Source organism: Stomoxys calcitrans, chromosome 2 (assembly GCF_963082655.1).
Source record: "Stomoxys calcitrans chromosome 2, idStoCalc2.1, whole genome shotgun sequence".
NCBI classification, from domain to species: Eukaryota; Metazoa; Arthropoda; class Insecta; order Diptera; family Muscidae; genus Stomoxys; species Stomoxys calcitrans.
The window spans coordinates 153,132,387-153,154,826 of record NC_081553.1 but is presented as its reverse complement, the minus strand read 5'-3'; the positions used below and the strand labels follow the sequence as shown (position 1 = coordinate 153,154,826).

The window sequence follows — 22,440 nt, the reverse complement described above, 5'->3', positions numbered from 1 at the left end:
GATTTAGTATCTCCCACGCTGGCTGGTAATTGCTTCCATCTGCCGGTACTTTTGACGCTTCTCCTTTAATATGAGCTTTCAGATAAAACATTTTCTCAACGTCCGATAAGCTCTCGGCATCATGTACGAGCTTCTTGTATAAATCATGGAAAGATGGCCATTCTTCCACGTTACCGTAGAAGTCCGGTATTTTTATCTCCGCTAGTTTTATAGGACATCTCTCCTCCTTACATTTGTCCAATCTTAAGATCAGCGTTGTTTTACTTCTTTTGTAGAGGTTTTCTACTTCATCAACTTCTTTAGTGATGTCTTCGTAAGACCCCTCATGGTTGATAGTGAGTTCCCATAATAGATCATTAATTTGATTCATCTGTGTTTCCCATGATCTTTTTGCTTCTTCCAGCAAGACTTTAATATTGAGTTGTTCCAACTCTAGTAGTTCTCCTACTAACTTTCGAATAAGTTTTCTTATTCTTTCCTTCCTTTTTCCCGCTATTCTTTCCTTCTCATTTTTGGACTCCCCATTTTCCTGCGGTTGGATTTGTTGTAATTTCAACCCCGACGATTCAGTTTTTCCAGTTTCCAATTGGCTGGCTGCATCCTCCTTCGTCTCTAGGGCTGCACAGATTTCCTCCACCAATGAGTTCACCTTCTCATAATACTTGTTTTTAAAGTACGGTTCCTCGGTGATACCCAATTCGGTTAACTTCGTGTGGTTATTTTTGAATTCCTGCCAAACTTGCCCCAACTGGGCTTTGCAGGTTTCCTTAACCACACTTCTTGCGGTTTCCTTAAGGCAGCTTTGCTTCAAATTGATGATATATTCACCAATCTCATTTTGACGCTTGTATAACTGCTGACGAACCATTTTACTTTATTTGTAGTTTTGTTTGTTTATTTTTCTGATATTTTTATTATGTGTTTTTTTTTTCTTCTCGTTGTCTAAAGCCACGAGAACGCTTCTTCACTGTATTTCCACTTTTTAGTGGATTGTGATTTCTATTATTATTTTTCTTCTCGTTGTTTAAAGCCACGAGGCCGCTTCTTCACAGAATTTAATTTTTCAGTGGGTGTTAAACAATTTTTATTAAATTGCTTTATAGGCCTAGTTCCATTGAGCTTCTTACCTCGGGTGGGGGATAACTCAATTTTACGAAGGACCAAATGTTGAGCTGAATCTAAAACGCACTTCTCTGATGCTAGATTTATACTGACCATTTATTTTCAAATTTCCTATCACTACAATAAATGAAAATCTTAAAACTAAACTAGAACGAGATACCAACGCAGTGATATCTCCGTTTCTCCTTATCTGATATTTTACGATCCTAAGTAAACACACACATGCATTTCTTAGACTCATTATCTATTCCCTTTTTAAAAGTACACATGCAGGGTTTATACGGCTGTGCGTATTGGTTTTATGAGATAGGCGATCGTACAAATAGACCCTAAAGCACACACAGACTCGATAAGATAACAACGCGTGGGCTATGAAATGCTAATGCGTTATCTCTCATGTTCAAAATAAATGTATTTTGAACAGCTGCAGTGCAGTGACACAGGACTGCCGCTTAACGCACAGGGAACCGACAATGAGACCATGACCTACCCCCAAGAACCTGATTTTCTCAAGAGTTAGAAGACTAGAACAGGCAAAAATCCTAATATTGGATCATCAGACAGTGCAGGGACAGGTAAACTCGGGTAAACTCGATACAGCTTAACGAACAGGGACCCGATGATGGAACCATTACCGACTTTCTCAAGATTCGGAAAACTAGGATATGCAAAGATCCTAATATTAAAACATCAGGCAGTGCGGTGAAGGGAAACTCAATGCACTTCACTACACCCACTCCACCGGTCCGAAGCAGCTACTCACGCTCTGATAGCGAAAATCAGCAAGGGCAAAATTCATATTGCCTTAATTCAGGAGCCATGGACGACCCGGAACCAAGTTTCTGGACTGAACCATATTAACTACCAATTATTCTATGTTAACATTGGTACTTGGCCGAGGTCATACCAGTCATAACATTATATGTCTTTCGACTGTCCGACACCGCCACCTACGTCGGAGCAGCAATTCTCACCACATTTCGTGGGGTAGTACCAACATTAATAAGCAAGGCCAAGCCCTGAAAAAATTCTTGTATGCAAACGACCTAATAACACTTCATATTGGTAACACCGCTACCTTTGTTAATAGGTTTAGGGTTGGGGTTTTAGATGTGACAATATCGTTGGAAAATATATTCTCGATGAGGTTCAGGATTGGAGGGTCTCCATGGAGCATTCCTACTCAAACCATCGATACAGTAGGTTTAGAATAGCACGGCCAGCATCCGATAAGCTTCCATAATAAGTTGAAAACCAACAGGCCAAAATTCGGAAGACTACTCAGAAGAAGACTTGGGCATGATAAAATTGATCGACCAAGCATAGAAGACATTGACGTCAATGTCAACAGGATTACGACTGTACTAGTGGAGTCTTTTGAAGATAGTTGTCCTCTTCGAGAAAGGAAATCAGCCCAAGAAAAACCCTGGATGACCGGGGAGATTCGCAATATTGGGAAAGAGGTCCGCAGACTTTTTAACACAGCACGTCGTAAAAAATCGGAAGTATATTGGGATGTGTATTACACACGGCTCAAGGGATACAGTAAGATTACCAGAGCGGCAAAACGTGCCTCCTGGAAGATTTTCTGTGACCAAGTCGATAGCGTTAATGACTCCACCAAGATAAAAAAGTTTATCTCAAAATCCCATATTCAAACTGAAACGTTAGTAGACATCATGGCAGAGAGAGCAGAAACAACGGAGGATATGTTGAGGCTTCTGATGAAACTCATTTTCCACGGGATACGACGGGACTCGCGGAGACTCCGGAATCTCCGAATAATAAGGTTGATTTATTGTAACGAAATTTATGGTCAAGGAAGCCTAAAGAAGCTTCAAACCATTTAAGTCAGGCGGACCTGATGGAATATTTCCGGATATCTGGTGCCTCATCTGGCAACTATTTTCACAGCGTACCTATACTCCGAAAGCCTGACAGGAGGTAAGGGTGCTGTTTATACCCAAGCCAGGCAAGGCAATTTGCACGAAGTTGTGCATAAAACAGAAGAATCCTTCGATGCCAAGACGTATCTTTTGCTTTATATGGAACAAAAGTTTCCGTGGAATATTTATTTTCGACAATTAAAAATCTTTTAGTGAAATCCATGCTAACTTGACTAACAGTTTAACAATATAAGTGCCTTTATCTGAATCCCATATGATCTTTATTGGTCTACTAATTTAAGTTTGGATGTAAGGTTACTCCATTCATAAAATACTTCATTTCAGCCCGATATTCTCATAATGTCTGATGTAATGGTGTTTTCGGGGGAGAGGCGGTCCCCCAGATACTTGGCCCTGAAAAAACATCCGCATAGTGCTCTTCTCTCAAATACCATTTATTTAAACCCCATATTGCCATTGGCTTAAGAGGATTTTACAGGATGAGACGTCCCCCAAACACATGGCCCCAAGATCGGTTATCAAATTCGTTTTCTAATCTTAAATACCTTCCATTTGAACCACATATTGGCATGGTCGAAAAAATTTTCCCTTTGGGGGTGTTTTGGGAAAGGGTGATGCCCTAAATACATGGTCCTACATTTCGATGTCAAATTCGTATTCTACTCCCAAATACCTTTATTTGAGCCCCATATTGCGATGGTCAGTAAAAAATTGCTGTTTGTGGGGTATTTTGGGAAAGGGGAAGACCCCCAGAAAATTGGTCCTGAAAATGGGTATCAATTCTTGCTCCACCCCCCAAAACCTTTCATTTTAGCTGCACATTGACATTGTCGGTAAATTTGCCCGATTTAAGGGTTGTTTTGGGGATTGGAGTGGTCCCCTAACATTAAGCCCGGAAAATATTGGGTTGCCCAAAAAGTAATGTCGGTAAAATATTGTAGTAGTAATATAGTCGGCGTTGACAAACTTTTTCAACGGCTTGTGACTCTGTAATTGCATTCTTTCTTCTGTCAGTTATCAGCTGTTACTTTTAGCTTGCTTTAGAAAAAAGGTGCGCGAAATTTTGTTTACATTTGTTTGTTTGGCGTCAATTTTAATATGGGTACCACATGTATTGAAAGAAATTCATTTAACAAACCGAATCAACGCTTGTGATATGCACCTTAAACGCAATGAATTCGGTCCGTTTTTAAAACGAATCATAACTGGAGATGAAAAATGGATTGTTTACAACAACGTTAGTCGAAAACGATCATGGTCCAAGCATGGTGAACCAGCTCAAACTTCAAAGGCTGATATCCACCAAAAGAAGGTTATGCTGTCTGTTTGGTGGGATTGGAAGAGTGTGGTATATTTTGAGCTGCTTCCAAGGAACCAAACGATTAATTCGGATGTTTACTGTCAACAATTGGACAAATTGAATACAGTCATCAAGGAGAAGCGACCAGAATTGGTCAATCGTAAATGTGTCATATTCCACCAGGACAACTCTAGACCGCACACATCTTTGGTCACTCGCCAAAAACTGAGTGAGCTTGGCTGGGAACTTTTGATGCATCCACCATATAGCCCTGACCTTGCACCATCAGACTACCATTTATTTCGATCTTTGCAGAACTCCTTAAATAGTAAAACTTTCGGCAATGATGGGGCTATAAAATCGCACTTGGTTCAGTTTTTTGCAGATAAAGGCCAGAAGTTCTATGAGCGTGGAATACTAAATTTGCCAGGAAGATGGCAAAAGGTTATCGTACAAAATGGCAATTATATATTTGATTAAAGTTCATTCTAAGTTTTATTAAAAATGCATTTAATTTCTTTTAAAAGATCCGCAATTACTTTTTGGGCAACCCAATATTAGGAGAGAGATTTCTTTAGGCCGTTTTAGAGTCTTGTTACATTTGATGGTTTCTACTTTTAAAAAATATAGTTGTGCGGTTTTATGTCAAAGTCATTAATTCCCACTTTTTAAAATATTATGAAAATTACTTTTAGTGGCATAGTGGCTTGGGAAATAAAAATATTTCTTTTAATTCTTAAAAATTAAAATAAAATCTTATATATAAAAATCAATTTGTGTTTGTTTGTAAGGTTTGTTTGATGCTTGTGTATTCCCTATAGACTCAGAAACGGCTGAACCGATTTTCTTGGAATTTTCACAGATGGTGCATAATGATATCTGACCCACTTGATATCTGAAGTTGGGACGAACCCTCTCCCTTACCCTAATTTTCAGAAACGACAGATCTCGGAGATGGGTGGTGCGATTTAGGCGAAATTTCGGTGCTCTCATATAGTACCCTAAAATTAAAAATTTGGTACCCCATCCGGTACCTAGGGGGGCTGCCCCACCCTAAAACCTACCAAACATATATTTAAACCAATCACGACAATATGGGACTAAAATGAAAGGTATTTAGGAAAAGGGGGAACACCCCAAGCCCCAAAACACCCCTAAATCGGACATATTTACCGACCATGGCAATATGGGACTCAAATGAGAGGTATTTGCGAGTAGAATACGAATCTGATATCCAAATAGGGAACCACGTTTCTGGGGGTCCACCTCTTTCCCAAAACACCTCCAAACAGGACTTTTTTACTTACCATGGGAATATGGGGCTTAAATAGAAGGTATTTGAATGTAGAATACGAATCTGATAGCCAAATATGGGACCAAGTGTTTGGGAGGACGCCTCACACTAAAAACATCCCCCAACGGGGACAAATTTACGACCATAGCAATATGGATCTTTGGGAGTAAAGCACGAATTTGATATCAATATTCGGGAAAAGTGTCTACGGGGCCACGCCCTCCCCCCCACAACACCACCCAATTATTAAGTATTTTCTGGCAATTGCAATATGAGGCTCAAATAAGAGGGTTTTAAAGTGGAACGCGAATCCGATGTATATTTTCAAGGCGAACTCACTGAGTGGCCCCATCTCCCAAAACACCGCCCAAGGCGGTCATGTTTGCCGAATATGGAAATATGGGGCTCAAATTAAAGGTATGTGGGCGTAGACCACGTATCTGATATCAACATTAGGGACCAACAGTCTAGCGGACGTCCCACCACCATAACAACGAATAACGAATTTGAATAGATATATGAGAATAGAGCACGATATCCAATAGATGAGAATAGATATATAGATATATGAGAATAGATAGAGCACGCTGCTGATATATTTTCCGGGCTTAATGTTTGGGGACCACCCCAATCCCCAAAACACCCCTAAATCGGGCATATTTACCGATCATGTAAATGTGCAGCTTAAATGAAAGGTTTTGGGGGTGGAGCAAGAATTGATACCAATTTTCTAGGGGTCTCTCCCTTTCCCAAAATACCCCACAAACAGCAATTATTTAGTGACCATCGCAATATGGGGCTCAAAAAAGGTATTTGAGAGTAGAATACGAATTTGACATCGAAATGTAGGACCATGTATTTTGGGGCATCACCCCTTTCCTAAAACAACCCCAAAGGGAAACATTTTTCGACCATGCCAATACGTGGCTCAAATGAAAGGTATTTGAGATTAGAAAACGAATTTGATAACTTATTTTGGGGCCATGTGTTTGGGGGACGTCTCATCCTGTAAACTCCTCTTAAGCCAATGGCAATATGGGGTTTAAATAAATGGTATTTGAGAGAAGAGCACGATGCTGATATTTTTTCCGGGCCAAGTATCTGGGGAACCGCCTCTCCCCCGAAAACACCACTACATCAAACATCATGAGAATATCGGGCTGAAATGAAGTATTTTAAGAATGGAGTACACCTTACATCCAAACTTAAATTAGTAGACCAATAAAGATCATATGGGATTCAGATAAAGGCATTTGTATTGTTAAACTGCTAGTCAAGTTAGCGTGGTATTTCACTAAAAGATCTTTAATTGTCGAAAATAAATATTCCACGGAAACTTTTGTTCCATATAAAGTAAAAGAGAGCGCAGCGGAGCGGGCCCGTGTCAGCTAGTATTTAATAAATTTAAGTGATCGGAATCGACTCCGAAGTCGAGCAGTCTTCCGAGAGCAGGAGTCGTGTCAAAATTGCTCTACTCCTGTTTATTCGACTTTTTGTCAATTAATTTAAAAAAGAAAAATTATTTTTTCAAAATTTGGAATAATCGGTATTGCTGTTGATATTTTTGAAGCAAAAAATCGGAAAAACGCCGAAACCCGGGAAATAATAGCAGCCCTGCTTGGACTCAACGATTGTTGTTGAAAAGCAGAACATTTAAATTCTTTTTTTTATCGTTTTCAAGCTTTAAATAAAAAATATCATTAAAAAAAAAACAGAAAACACGATGCGTGTACACCTGCGCTGTATGTTTGTTGTCGTCTCAACAACGACTGAAACAAAAATAATGCTTTGACTCGCTTTCATCGCTACCGTTAGGGTTCTTGATTTTTACTTGAAAGAATCCAGGCTTATCTTGGCCCTCCTTGATGCTTGTGTAAACCGTTGAGTGGAGCGGACGTATTGTTATTTCACTCCGCAAGAAATTTCCTGTAACTCGTAATAGGTCATTATTTTTGGAAGAAAATTTTAAGTCACTCAAGGAATGCTGCGATAGAGGTATCCATTAGGCGGTTGATGATCTGCGTCTGCCCGTGAGTGGGGTTAGAATGGGCTGCAAAGCCCCAACAGCTGCGGTGGTGGTATTAGGCCTTAGCATGTTGTCTGCTACTGAAGCCTCGACTGGTGGAGCGGCTGCTCCGGGCTCCACTAGCCGACAGGCGACTGGTCAGCAGGGGCTTTTGACGAAGACACCTGGTTCAAATCTAAAGGACATGGCCGAACCTATTCATTCTTCTCATACCTATAATTTGGCTAGGCCATCGGACTTCCCCGGCAAACCAACCTCTTTAAGAGGTTGGAATAATAGAAAACGCAACGCCCCCATGTTTATTGAGAGGCTTGGTGCGAATGATATTAAGACTCTCACTAAAAGGGAGAGAGACTCCCTAAATTGATCCCCAAAGGCTACACGTCCAGATTCGGAAACTGCACCGCAGTCAGCCAAAAGGTTGCGGTCACCTGGAGGGCATCCCATGCCTGAAATAACTAGCGCGAACAACAGTAAGATGGGTCCAAGAACCCTTGCTAATGTCGCTAGGGACAGTTTGGTGATGGTAGTTGTCGACAAGGGAGAGAACAGGGCTGCATACCTATGAATAACTGGAGTGGGATAGTCAATGGACTGTCATCAATATACTCCGACGTGCTTTCGGAATTTCCTGTGTCTCCTCCAGTTTGTGACGATGCAGGCTGGTATCGAGGTTGATACGGACTAATTGCCCTCGGCGATAACGCTAGATTGAAATTTATCGTTGGTCAGATCTGGCCAGGTGCAGCACTAAATTTAGTCAATAAGGAAGTTATTCCTTCTCGACCAATGGCGCATGTTTGGATACCAAGGATTCCCTCAGATCCTGATGCAATACTTGCAAGACTAAGGGAATGTAATCCCAATCTTTCAACCACCGACTGAAAGATTGGTAGATTGGATGAGGCTGATGGTGACCGGATACATGCCAAACTCCGGCTGTCTCGCAGACCTCAGCAAGTCTGAAGGGGTTGTATCCTACGGATTTAACAAGTTGAAACTGAAGGCCTATAAAAGCGGTGGGGTTAGGGAATCAGGAGACGACTCAGCAGTTTTTGCTGAACACTTGCCTGTGGAACTATCGACATCACTAAAGTGTGGCGGATTACAGGAGACTAAAAATCCTCCTGCCACAATCGAGACAGGAGGGGATGGCATCGAAACGGGACCCGACAAGCCCTGTGTGGGTGGGTCACAAAGTTGGACTGGGCTCAAAGTGCGCGCCAGCGGGGAATCATGGAACTCAGAAGGTACTTCGACCATTGTCATGAGGAAGAGTGTTTCCACAGCTTTCTGACCTTCCGCTTGATGCGTACGGATGCTCATCATGACAAGTTCTAAAGTATCTTGTGAGGATGAACTCCTGGTGGAGTCAGAAGACGAGGCTAACACAACAGTGGTGGAAGTTCTGAATTCTGACTGACTGTATTCTTGCAAAGAGTAGTCTAAATGTTTATCTTCTTCCGTCGTTAAGCACTGAAGATTTAGTAATAGCCAGTCTTGAAATAAACAAGTCTCATTACTGGCTGGCTTTCCTATATATGGCACACGATTCAGAGATGCCGCCTTCAAACCTTAAGTAGCTGGTTGAAGCTGCTTCTGTAGTGAAGAAGACCCTTTTTGTAGGAAGTGATGCTATTGCACGTCATCAGATATGGGGATGTTCGGATGTCAACGAAAGGGGTGAGCTGCTTATTGAATATATTATTAGTTCCAATCTGGCGATTTGTAATAAAGGGGATAAACCAATTTTTATTACCAGGAACAGGCAGGAGGTACTAGATATTACATTTGTATCGGAAGATATAGGTGGAAGAATATGCGAATGGGAAGTGTTGGATGACCACAGATTCTCTGATCATCGTTATATTATTTTCAGCCTTGGAGAAAATACAGCAGAAGTGGTCCCTCGGCTAAACAGGAGAAAGGCGGTTTGGGACAAATTTCGGCACTAATTCTGCAAGTTTATTTCTTCTAGACTAGAAAAGGAAGATGAAACTACGGATCATATAGACATAGTTGTCAAGCCGATCACGAAGGCCCTAGATGACTCGCTTGTGTCTGCATGTCCTAGTGCCAAGCCAAGGGGCGACTGCCATGGTGGACCCCAGAGCTGGTTGGTCCAAGAAAGGAATGCAGAAAACTCTTCAACAGAGCAAAAGCCACAAGACCCCACACGATTGAGATATCTAAAAGGCTAAGCTAAGAAAATTTGAGGGTGAACTTAGAAAGGTTCAAAACAAATCCTGGGTGGAATTGTGCAGCTCCGTGGAGGATACATCTGAGGCATCTAGGCTTAGGAAGATTCTGTCCTAGAGACCTCTTACGGTGGGGTATATCCAGAAGTCAGAGAATGTATGGACAATGTCTAGTGAGGAAACGTGGCGCAAGAAGAGGTTGTCACTGATATGCATTCGTCGGAGCCCATTAGGGAAATTGTGTTTTAGCCGAAAATCCTTTGGGCGATAAGAGGTTTCGATCCTTTAAGTCGCCAGGCCCTGATGATGAATCACCGGTTGAATTACAAGCTGTGTCTGATAGACTGGTTCCCTAGCTTAGGGGGATATACTCTGCTTGTATCAGAATTTCATATATACCTGTAGGATGGAGGGACACTAAGGTCATTTTCATTCCGAATGCAGGAAACCCATACCACTCGAAGGCAAAGATTTTCGTCCTATTTGTCTGTCATCTTTTATGCTGAAGACTCTTGAGAGGTTGATAGAAACATATCTTAGGGCAAAGATCTCTGGAGATCGCCTGTCGCGGCAACAGCATGCATATAGTAAAGGCAAATCCCCTGAAACAGCCCTTCACGACCTAGTCGGCTACATAGAGGGTTCTCTCGCTGTCAAGGAATATACAATGGTAGCATTTCTTGACATTGAAGGTGCTTTCAATAATGTAAAACCGACGTCAATCATGGATGAGTTGGAGTTTCTAGGAATCAACTCTACCCTTAGAAAGTTTATTAATAACTTACTTACTAAAAGTCGCATTACGACAGGCTTGGGGTCTGTGGATCTAAAAAGATGGGTCAGCAGAGAAATTCCTCAAGGAGGTGTACTGTCTCCTCTACTTTGGAGTATAGCCATTAACAATATATTATTGTCTCTGGAAGAAAAAGGCGTAAAAGTAGTTGCGTATGCTGATGACGTGGCAATTGCGGTTAGGGGAAAGTTTCCCAGCATTCTAAGAGATATACTTCATGAGGCTCTACGTGCAACAGCAAAATTCTACGTGCAGCGAAAGTGGTCTGGGTATAAATCCGTTCAAGACATAGGTAGTTATATTCAGCACGAGATACAAGTTGCCTACAGCGGAACCTGTCTCCTTGGCTGGAGCGAACGTCCCATTTACAGAAATCGCAAAATACCTGAGTGTTTTGCTCAACAGGAAATTGAACTTCAAGTCCAACATTTTGGAAAGGGCAAGAATGGCCATTCTTGCCCTCTACACCTACAAGAGAGCCATTGGCAAAAGTTGGGTATTTAGAACGCGTCTCATGCATTGGGTATATACTGCAGTTGTCAGACCTATTATGCTACATGGTGTTATGATCTGGTGGACGGCGCTTCAAAAATCCACCTACTGCTAAATACTTAACCGGATCCAAAGGATGGCTTGTTTGTGCATCACAACCGCACTGAGGACGACACCATCTGATGCACTGAATTTAATGCTACATCTTTTGCCTCTGAACATTGTGGCTAGGCAAATTTCAGCGACCACTGTCGTGAGGTTAAGGGAGCTGTCTCTTTGGTCATGTGGCGGCTACGATATTCCAGGCAGTGTGGATTACACCCAACCTGTGCCGCTACTTGATAAAAATTATTGTACCACTATTCCTGATAGAACCGATTGGATCTACGATATCCCTGATAACAGAAGTTACATAGACTTCTTAACGGATGGTTCAAAACTAAACGACCAGGTGGGCTTTGGTGTGTTCTCTAAAGATATAGGACTGGTCATATCGAAAAGGTTACCCAACCACTGCAGTGTGTATCAAGCCGAGATCCTTGCAATTAAGGAAGTGGTGGAATATCATTACGACGATTGGCATAAATATCTTCTCAGACAGGCAGGCAACCAATTAATCCCTGGAGAACGTATTTCTGAACACAAAAACCGCCCTCGACTGTCGCAGATCTGTCAATGAGATGGCTGAATAGTTCAAAATTCAACTCTTCTGGGTGCCGGTCCACAGAGATGTTCCAGGGAATTCTGAAGCAGACGAGCTTGCGAGACTAGGAAGAAGCTTATACTTTCAAGGAATACTGGAATCTATGGGTATGCCTCGAATCTAGGCCAACGAATGATAGATGGTCACAAAGAGTGGGCTGTGAGCATTCCAAAACTATGTGGCCTAATCTAGACTTGAAGAGTCTACTGTTTTGCTGTCATTGGATAGAACAGACGTCTCAGTCATTGTGTCCATTATGACAGGTCACTGTCTAATCGGAAAACATGCTGACAGACAGCAACGAATTTTGCAGAAGCTGTGAGGACATCGAAGAAGTGACTATAGAACACCTTCTGTGTGTGTGTCCCGCACTAGCAGTTAGAAGGAGTTCCACTTTAGGTTCTCATTTCTTTGAGAACCCGTCTGATTTAGCGGATGTAATCATTCGCAAGTTATTGGGCTTTTTAAAGTGATCTGGATGGTTCAACGGTAGGAACCAAAAGCACCGAAAGGTGACGAACCATGTTATAGCTGCGATGAAACGAGAGGTAAATTTGGCTGGGGATTCAACATCAGCCCCATTTGCGCCCAAGCCCCAACGGAAGGCAAGGACGAACAGATATTTTCTACGAGCGCCAAGAGAGAGAATATGAATGCTGTCCGCCTACGATATTTCTGGGAGATTTTAATGCGAAAATATGGAAGGAAAATATCTTTGGTCCAGCTGTCGGAAAATTTAGCCTACACGAAAGAGGTTAGATTAGGTTATGTTGAAAAGAGGGTGCGGATATAAATCCACCCATGCCATTATGGACATACACCTGAGCCTGTTATCGGCTTGTTGTTTGCTTTTGTAGCAGCACCAAATTCCAACATCAAAGAATTGGCACGGCCACAGGCAAACACTCGATCAAAGGCGAGAAACACGATGGAAGGCATCCAACTAGCGTGTTAGATGTACGATGGGCGAACATCGATTCGGAACCTTACCTTGTTATTTATTTGTTGTATTTTATAACATTTAATATCATAATAAATTATGGTATTAAAAAGGTACAAATAAAAGGTCTTACAACAAAAGTTTTTGTTGCAGCATAGATTCGATCTGTAACTGCACGGAAGCTGGACATTGGAAAGCTTGAAACACAACAGGTGGCCAAGGCATATCCACTCGTCTGACCCAATTGCTGGAAGAAAGCACTTCCTGCCCCGATAGTATAGCAGCGCAATGGCAAACCGTTCCCCTCTCTACGAAAAGAGCTGAAGAGTCAGGCGAAGGAGAGTTATCGAAGAAGGGAGAGAGAAGAAATGTCTCTTCGCAAGAAGAATAAATAAATTTAAAGACGTGTGTGTGAGCGAATCGAGATGTTAAGCAGGCAGAATGAAGTCTGAAAATTCTACCAAAAAATTTAACATCAAACGGATGGCTTTGGTGCAGGCACATTCTCCAGCAGAGACATAGAACGGATTGTGGTAACAGATACAGATAGTGTGTTGAGGATATGGAAAGAACACTTTTCCGAGCTGCTGGCATCCGATTCCGGTGGCCATGAGTATACGAAAGAACCAATCGCTGATGATGGTAGTCTGAACAAGACCCACGTAGCAGTAACCTGGCTGAAAACCAATAAGGCAGCAGGAGCCGATGGGATACCATCGAGAGTACTGTGTGAAAAATGAAAGTCTAAAGGCTCTATCAGTATGGCTATGCATCTGGTAAATCCATCATAGACCAGTGGCCGAATTACCGCATACTGGAAATTTAGGAACGCCAATGTTTAAATCAGTCATAATTTATAAAAAGTTTTGTATATGTATAACAGTGATATAACATTCACTAAAAACGAGACGATATTTCATAGTGATCCGAGAAGGAGAAATCAACAAAGCCGCCATCTAGAGACCTACACATTCAAGAGTATTTCAATCCATGTCTGTGTTTGGCTGTGAGAAAGCTTATCGTGTAATTTCTTTAATATCCTGCTGGAAAAGATTATACGAGATGCAGGTGTGAATAGGCATGCCACACTTCTGACAAGAGAACACATGCTACTCGCCTACGCTGACGACATCGATATTATGGGCTGGTCACCGGAAGAATTTCAATTTCAAAAAAGAATCAACGAAATTGGAGAAAGTTGGGAACTACAACTTTAAGATAGTCAGCAACTTCATCTACCTTGGCACTGCCGTAACCGAAACAAATGACACTAGTTTTGAAGCAGTTGAGGAGCAAAGCCAACTCTTGACCCTATACTACACGTGCTGTTGTATGGCTCAGAAGTATGGGTGCTTGCGAAGCAGATGAGGTGGTACATGGAGTGTTCGAGAGAAAAATCCTTTTTAAAAAAAATATAGACCAGTTTGCGTTAGCGGAGAATATAGACGTTTTACGATGACGTTAGCATAGGAGCTTTACGATGACGTCAGCATAGTTAAACGTATCAAAATACAACGGTTGCGTTGGCTAGAAATGTTGTCAAGCTGGATAAAGAAGTTCCAGCAAGGAAGTTTTTTGAAGGCGACCATAATAGAACTCCCAAAAGGGGAAGACCAAAACTCCGATGGAATGACCAGATGGAGAGAGACATCTTGAATCTGGGTATCATAGACTGGAGATGAAGCGCAAAAGATAGATGCGCTTGGAAATCCATTCTACATTCGACTAGAGGAATAAATTTTCTGTAATGACCAACTAAAGTAAAATAAAGACGTGACCAGTAATGCTAACAATTTATCAGCAAGAAGCAAAAAAATGGAAAAGGGTAAAATTGGGTGTAATAAAGAGTAAAAAAGCACTACCCCTTATCCCTTTGTTAATGCTAGGGGGCATTTGCGATGTATTCAGCCATGCAAGAGAGGTGGGGATAAACAGCACGACGTTCGTTCCACGTGACAAAAATGAACAGTAAAATTGTCATATCAATAAAAAAAAAATTATTTAGCAATAAGCATCCATTTAGGTTAGGTTAGTTTGAAAAGAAGGTGCAGATATTAATCAGCTCCATGCCACTATGGACATACACCTAAGCCAGTAATCGGCTTGTTGTGCGCTCTAAAAATTAGTAACCTCGAAAACTACAATAAAATTTTAAGTTGGGAATTCCGTGCTACTAACAAAATGCTTAATTGTTTTCCTTACCACTCCCCTAAGTTGGTTAATGTATAGTATTGTGTCCCCATCTAAGTACTGGTATCTTTTAGCCGTGAAAGTGTGATCATCTTCCCCACATGCTATCATTTGCTGCACCGATTTTACATTCACTGCCAAATCGTCTGCCTTTTCATTCCCCCTTACTCTGTTATAAAGGGTGATTTTTTTGAGGTTAGGATTTTCATGCATTAGTATTTGACAGATCACGTGGGATTTCAGACATGGTGTCAAAGAGAAAGATGCTCAGTATGCTTTGACATTTCATCATGAATAGACTTACTAACGAGCAACGCTTGCAAATCATTGAATTTTATTACCAAAATCAGTGTTCGGTTCGAAATGTGTTCATTCACCGTAACGTTGCGTCCAACAGCATCTTTGAAAAAATACGGTCCAATGATTCCACCAGCGTACAAACCACACCAAACAGTGCATTTTTCGGGATGCATGGGCAGTTCTTGAACGGCTTCTGGTTGCTCTTCACTCCAAATGCGGCAATTTTGCTTATTTACGTAGCCGTTCAACCAGAAATGAGCCTCATCGCTGAACAAAATTTGTCGATAAAAAAGCGGATTTTCTGCCAACTTTTCTAGGGCCCATTCACTGAAAATGATTTGCAAGCGTTGCTCGTTAGTAAGTCTATTCATGATGAAATGTCAAAGCATACTGAGCATCTTTCTCTTTGACACCATGTCTGAAATCCCACGTGATCTGTCAAATACTAATGCATGAAAATCCTAACCTCAAAAAAATCACCCTTTAGCTCCGTACCCAAACGATATGGATTGTGCAATTCTCAGAGAAGGCGTTAATCTCCTTTTCACACTGCAAGACTGTTCGTGACCTTACCGTCCTTGTTGTTATTGCCATTATGGCCATTTTACTTTCCGTAAAGAGGTTCGCACTCGACGTCCTCGAGTTAGCCCGGATCTCCGCCTGCAGGACTGTGTTATGGTCAGGCAATCTAAAACAGATCTCAGTCCCTGGGTTCTCAATGTAGACCCCCAGGCCCACTATGTCCTCTAGCTTTGACCCATCCGTGTAACACGAACTTCCAGATAGTCATACCGTCAGTCCATGACTGTGCCGCTGGCAGCATTGTCTTGCACTCGACCTCAAATGTCGTGTCAGGTATCCGATCGAAAACCTCTTACCTTCCTTGCAGGTTTCTTATCGTTCGCTTCGATTATGCCGCGATGGTATGAGCTGTTCCCATCCTCAATCCATTCACCCTTTGCCTTAAGTCTTATAGCTGCATTCGCTGCTTCACAGCTAATCTGTAGGTCAATGGGTCCAGTGCCCTAAAGGGCGTGGTTCTCATCGCTCCGAATATGCCAAGACAACATGTTCTCTGAATCTGTCCTATTATCCTTATGTTGCACTTTTTCTCCATCCCAGTCCACCAAACTCTGAGGCGTAAGTAAGTATGTGGACTTTTCTCGGATTCATGCTTCATTTCGTAAATTTCATTTCTCCAATGGAAATTGACTTTGGAGGAAGGTAACGTTGTACCTTAGATGAGGACACAGAAATGTTGTTTTTTTTTTTAACGAAAATATAGTAAATAAAAGTGAACTTTTTTTTTTTAAATATAATTGGACAATCATCTGTGAAGTAAAATGATCATCAATCAGTAATAGAAATTCGAAGTATATGGTTGTGTCAGTTAGTATGTAGCAACTTACATTTTAAGATAGCATCTTAATTTTGAAGTTTTGGTTATTTGGCTCAAAATCATAACTACAATAAAATCCTTCGAGTTAGGCGAAATCTTTGTGTAGTCAAGATATAGATTAAGATTTTTAATAATTTTCTTTAAATTTTTGCAGGGGGTGAGTGACGCAGATATTTGGACATCGTTGTTAATAATACTTCAATATGCCTTTCATTGGAATTCCATATTGTCCCAGTTATGTAGATCTCTATGAGGGATATCTTTGGGTGTGGGACGCACCCCATTGGTACTTGCCATATACTTTTTTTTATCAGAGTCGTTCTCTATTCCCAAATACCTTTAAATTAAATCCCATATTGTGGCGATCGTTGTGGCGTTTTCCCCTAGTACTTGACTTCAGATATAGGCATCAGATACGTATTTTTGGGTTACTATATCTGAGAAAACATTCAATTAAAACGGTCCACCCATTTCTGGTACATCTCCAATATATCGAAATAAGTCTGCTGATATCAGGAAATACTGTCTGCTGATATCAAATTAAAAATTTTAAACTTTTGAAGGTAGCCATACCTTTTTTTAGCTTCTAAACAACAATTAACGCACTTGCTACATATTGGTATACATTTTTCCAAATTTTAGATTTACATTTTTTGTTTTAAAGCCTAAATATGATTTAAGTTGTTTTTTTGTCTGCTGTTATTTATAATCGTCAAAAACTCATAAAATTGTAGAAAATTAAAAGAAATTGTTCACTACATGCCTCTAATGTTAAAAGATGAAATAAAATTATCTGAAAACAGCAGAAAATGTTTGCTATATTAGCAAAAAATTACTGCTGCCAATTTTCTGCAGCAAACAGTTTTGCTAGTTTTATTAACAAATTTTTCTGAGTGTAGATAAGAACGGCCCCAAAAAAAGTTTGGCCTGCAAACTTAAACCCTTTTTAAGGTTTTGCTCTACTGTCCATTTGGAATTTCTTATGCCCCATATTGTGACCCTGAACTTGTTCCACAGTTAAATTTATTTATTAATTATGTAAAATCATTTCGCCAGTTTCAGAATGTCTTTGTGAATCTTTTATAATAAATCAGTTATCACGATTAACAAAACTGATTTATTATTGACAACGATTGTTACCAGCAGGTTTTTCAATCGTAGTCATTTCACGGCATCGGGATCGGTAGAATGCGGGAGTTTCTGTGAAATGAATTCTCGATTCAAACCGCGTGGCATGTCTTCAAGATATTGTTGACTGATTATTTACCTGTGTTGGTGTCAAATGAATAAGACTTGCTAGATGTTCTCTCTCAGGCGCCGACAAATACCTTTGTTGTTTAAATCTTCTTTCTAATTCATACACCTAAAAATTAAAAAAATAAACTGTTAAGAAAAGTTTTAGCAATAAAGAAGGGCGTAAAGTTATTAAATTTATTTAGTAGTGCAAGTCACGGAGTATATTTATTCTAAGATCACAAAGTTCGGATTGCAAATTAAAAGTTAAATTCGTTAAAAAATAAACATTTTCATGTGACACTACTTCTTGATACAGTCCCATATAGACCGATCACCCGATATACAATCGGATGTTTGTGAGGTTAAAAAGGCCCCGGTACTTGTACTGCTGGTCTATATAGGACCATTTTTGGATGTAGCTGTCGTCGTCTTAGGAGTCTTATTTTTTATTCGATTTTGATGCCATTGGAATATTGAATTGGAAATTTTTCTCCATCCGCGGACAATATGGTTATGAAAAGATAATAGTTAGATAAAGGATTTATGTTGGTATATCAATTGATAGCATTTCTTGAACTCATATTTTTTATTTTTATTGTCTTAAATTCTCAAACATAACAAACATAATACTTTAAGCTACGTTCAGATAAGTCAAATACCCAATATGTTTTGTCGTTTTTGCCCAAAATATATCAAAACTCGTACATTCTTGATGTTGTATTCACATTTGACACATTTCGTTTGTCCCAAACCAAATAAAATATCGTCAACTATTAGATCAAACAAGTATAAGCGAGCTTAGTTCGGCCGGGGCGAATCTTATATACCCTCCACAATGGATCGCAATTGTCGAGTTCTTTTCCCGCCATCTCTTCTTAGGCAAAACGGGATATAAGAAAAGATTTGCTCTGCTATTAGAGGGATATCAAGATATGGTTCGGTTTGGACCACAATTAAATTATATGTTGGAAACTTGTGTAAAATGTCAGCCAATTCGAATAAGAATTGCGCCCTTTGGGGGCTCAAGAAGTAAAATAGAGAGATCGATTTATATGGGAGCTGTATCGGGCTATAGACCGATTCAGACCATAATAAACACGTATGTTGATGGCCATGAGAAGCCGTCGTACAAAATTTCAGGCAAATCGGATAATAATTGCGACCTCTAGAGGCTCAAGAAGTCAAGAGCCAAGATCGGTTTATATGACAGCTATATCAGGTTATGAACCGATTTGAACCATACTTGGCACAGCTGTTGGATACCATAATAAAACACGTCTTGCTAAATTTCATTCCAATCGGATAAGAATTGCGCACTCTAGAGGCTCACCTTCGGAAGTTAGCGTGCTTTCGACAGACAGACGGACGGACGGACGGACATGGCTAGATCGACATAAAATGTCGCGACGATCAAGAATATATAAACTTTATGGGGTCTTAGACGAATATTTCGAGTAGTTACAAACCCTCCACCCATCCTATGGTGGAGGGTATAAAAAGGCTTTTATTTGCCCTACATTCGAGAGCATGTAAAATTTGTGTTTCCTGGTTTGATTGAAAGATCAAACCAAAAAAAAAAAAAATTAACATCAACAAATAAAAAGCACCACTTCTCCACCTTCTCTTCCACCGCTTCTTTTATTGCAAGGATCTCCGTTTGGTACACACAGCTGCGGTCGGTTATCCTTCTCGATATGACCAGTCCAATTTCTTCAGGGATGTACTCTGTACAGAAGTCTATATATTTTCTATTATCAAGGATATTAAAGATCCAATGGGTTCTATCAGGAATAGTAATACAGTACTTTTTACCAAAATGTGGATCAGGCAATGTGTAATCCACACTGCTTGGGATATCGGGCATTGTATCAAGGATTACACGGTGCCCGTAGCCGCCACATGACCGACGAGAAAGCTCCCATAGCCTAACAGCAGTGGTCGCAGCAATTTGTCTAGCTATAATGTCTTAATGAATTTGGTCTGTCATTGAATTCAGTGCATCATATGCTATCGTACTCAGCGCGGCTGTTATGCACAAATATGTCATCCTTTAAATCCGGCTGAGTAGTGAACGGACGTTTGAAGCGCCGTCGACCAGATCATAACACCACATAGCATTATATGTAGGTCTGACAACTGCAGTATAAACCTAGTGCAAGGATACGCGCTTTAAATCCAGAACTTATGCTAATAGCTCTGCTGCTGGTGTTTATGGCAAGAATTGCATTTCGTGCCATTTTTAAAATGTTGGATTTGAAATTCAATTTTCTGTCCTATTTGAAATTCAATTTCCTGTCCAACAAAGCACCCACATATTTTGCGCTTTCTGTAAATGAAACATTCTCTCCTCCGTATGTGACAGGTACCACTGTTGGTAACTCGTATCTCCTGCTGAAAAGAACTACTTCTGTCTTGCACGGATTTACGCCCACACCACTTTCGCATGGGCATAGGCATAGGAAACTCAAATGAAAGGCATTTGAGAGCAGATTACGAATATGACATTAAACTTTGTGTCCAAAAATCTAGGTGGTGCTTAAACTTCAATAGGTTAGTTGACCCATTAAAACAATGAGGAATGAAGTGATATATTTTTTGAGTAGAGTGCGTCATTTAAATTTGTGCTCTAGTGGCATATGGGAAGGGGCGCACAATCCTCATATAGACGGTCTCAACCAAACGGCTGTATACACCAATCATGACAATATGGGGTTAAATTAAAGGTATAAAGTTGTGGACTGCGAACCTGATATCTTTATTCTGCTCATATATATATATAGCGTACCACCTCACCCCAAAACAGTCGATCAATCATTATGACCTAACGGGACACTGTTTGATTTAATTAATGTGTGGGGACACAAATAAATGTAGGCCGCCATACCCCCAAAATTTTGACGTTCAGCGTGATAGCAGGAGTCGCAAACCCTAACATAAAGGTTGCAATCGATAGGCAAGGGCAATCGAAGTGCTGCTGGCACTTTTTTGTTCAAAAGTTTAACATGGTTTAATGTAAGAACCACCGCACCAAATATATGGACTGGTAAATTAGTCCTTTACCAAAGAAAATCTTTTAATATGGCAATTTGATTTGATTTAAAAAGACTAAATGATGACTATCTAATAGGTAGTCATTTATAAACAACCACCACACGATGATCCACTTCAAGCGAGTATTTAAAATAGCGCCATCTACTGGCTATTTTAAATTGGATTTAGTTGATCCAATTGGATTTAGTTAATTCAATTTAAAACAGTAGATGGCGCTAATTTGGAGAAGCCAACATAACCAGAGAGAGGGCATAGTGGTCAAAATTAATCATACAGTATTTATCCTTGTTATGACAACCTATCGAGCTTTGAATAAAGAAAAATAAAATATAGGTATTTCGTTGTGGTTGTTTGCGGTATTATTTTTTAACTTTCCCACCAAGACGGTGTTTAAGTAGTTTAAATGTTAATCTTTGCCATAGAAAAAAATAGATATAAATATTAAAATATTAGCTAAAACGTTGTTGCGGACCCTACCCCTAACCTCAATTTTCAGAAATGCCAGATCTCGGAGATTGGTGGTGCGATTTTTTGCGAAATTTTGTGTCCTCTCTTATAGTAGCCTAAGAACAAAAATTTGCTATACAAATTTCGAATGGGGTACCTAGGGGGGCCGCCCCACCTCCAAAACCTACCAAATATATATATTGCCCAATCACGACAATATGGGACTTTATTGAAAGGTATTTGCGAGTAGAACACGTGCCTGCTATCCAATTGTCCAATTGTGGAACAACGTGTTTTTGGGACCACCACAACCCCCAAAACACCCCTAAATTGGACATATTTACCGATCGTGGCAATATGGGACTCAAATGAAGGTATTTTCGTGTAGAATACGTACCTGATATGCAAATTCATGACAAAGTTTCTGGGGGTCCATCCCGTCCCCAAAAAACTCCTAATCAGGGCTTATTTAATGACCATTGGCAATATGGGGCTCAAATAAAAGGTATTTGAGTATTGAATACGAATCTGATATCCAAATGTGGGCCCAAGTGTTTGGGGGCCGTTCCTCTCCAAAAACCCTACCCTAAGAGGACAAATTTACGACTACAACAATATGAGTCTCATATGAAACTTCTTTGAGAGTAAGACACGAATCTGATATCAATATTCGGTAAAAAGTGACTGTGGGGACACCCTCTTCCCATAACACTACCCAATTAGGACGTATTTGTGGACTATTGCAATATGGCGCTCAAATAGTTGGCGTTTCAGAGTAGAATACGAATCTGATATATATTTTCAGAGTCAAGTCACTGAGTGGCCGCTCCATCCCCCAAAACAGCCCCCAAACCGAACATGTTTGTTGACTATGGAAGTTTGGGACTTAAAGAAATGTATATTAGACCACGAAAGTGAAACCAAATGTCTTAGGGACGTCCCACCCCCATATAGGATGTATTTGCAAACCATGCCAATTTGGGTTTTAAAGAGAGTGAAGTTCGATATAGATTGTTTTTACGGCCCATACCCTAAACAGGAC

At 40.4% G+C, this 22,440-nt stretch overlaps 1 protein-coding gene across 6 annotated transcripts in view; it reads right to left on the bottom strand.

Moving 5' to 3' along the window:
- LOC106090106 (thyroid transcription factor 1) overlaps window positions 1-22,440 on the bottom strand; it is a 382,007-nt gene that overhangs the window by 82,989 nt on the left and 276,578 nt on the right. For all 6 annotated transcript variants that reach the window (XM_059362491.1, XM_059362492.1, XM_059362494.1 and 3 more), the window contains one exon: window positions 17,932-18,027. In XM_059362491.1, coding sequence (XP_059218474.1) covers window positions 17,932-18,027 — 96 coding nt within the window. The remainder of the gene's footprint in view (window positions 1-17,931; window positions 18,028-22,440) is intronic.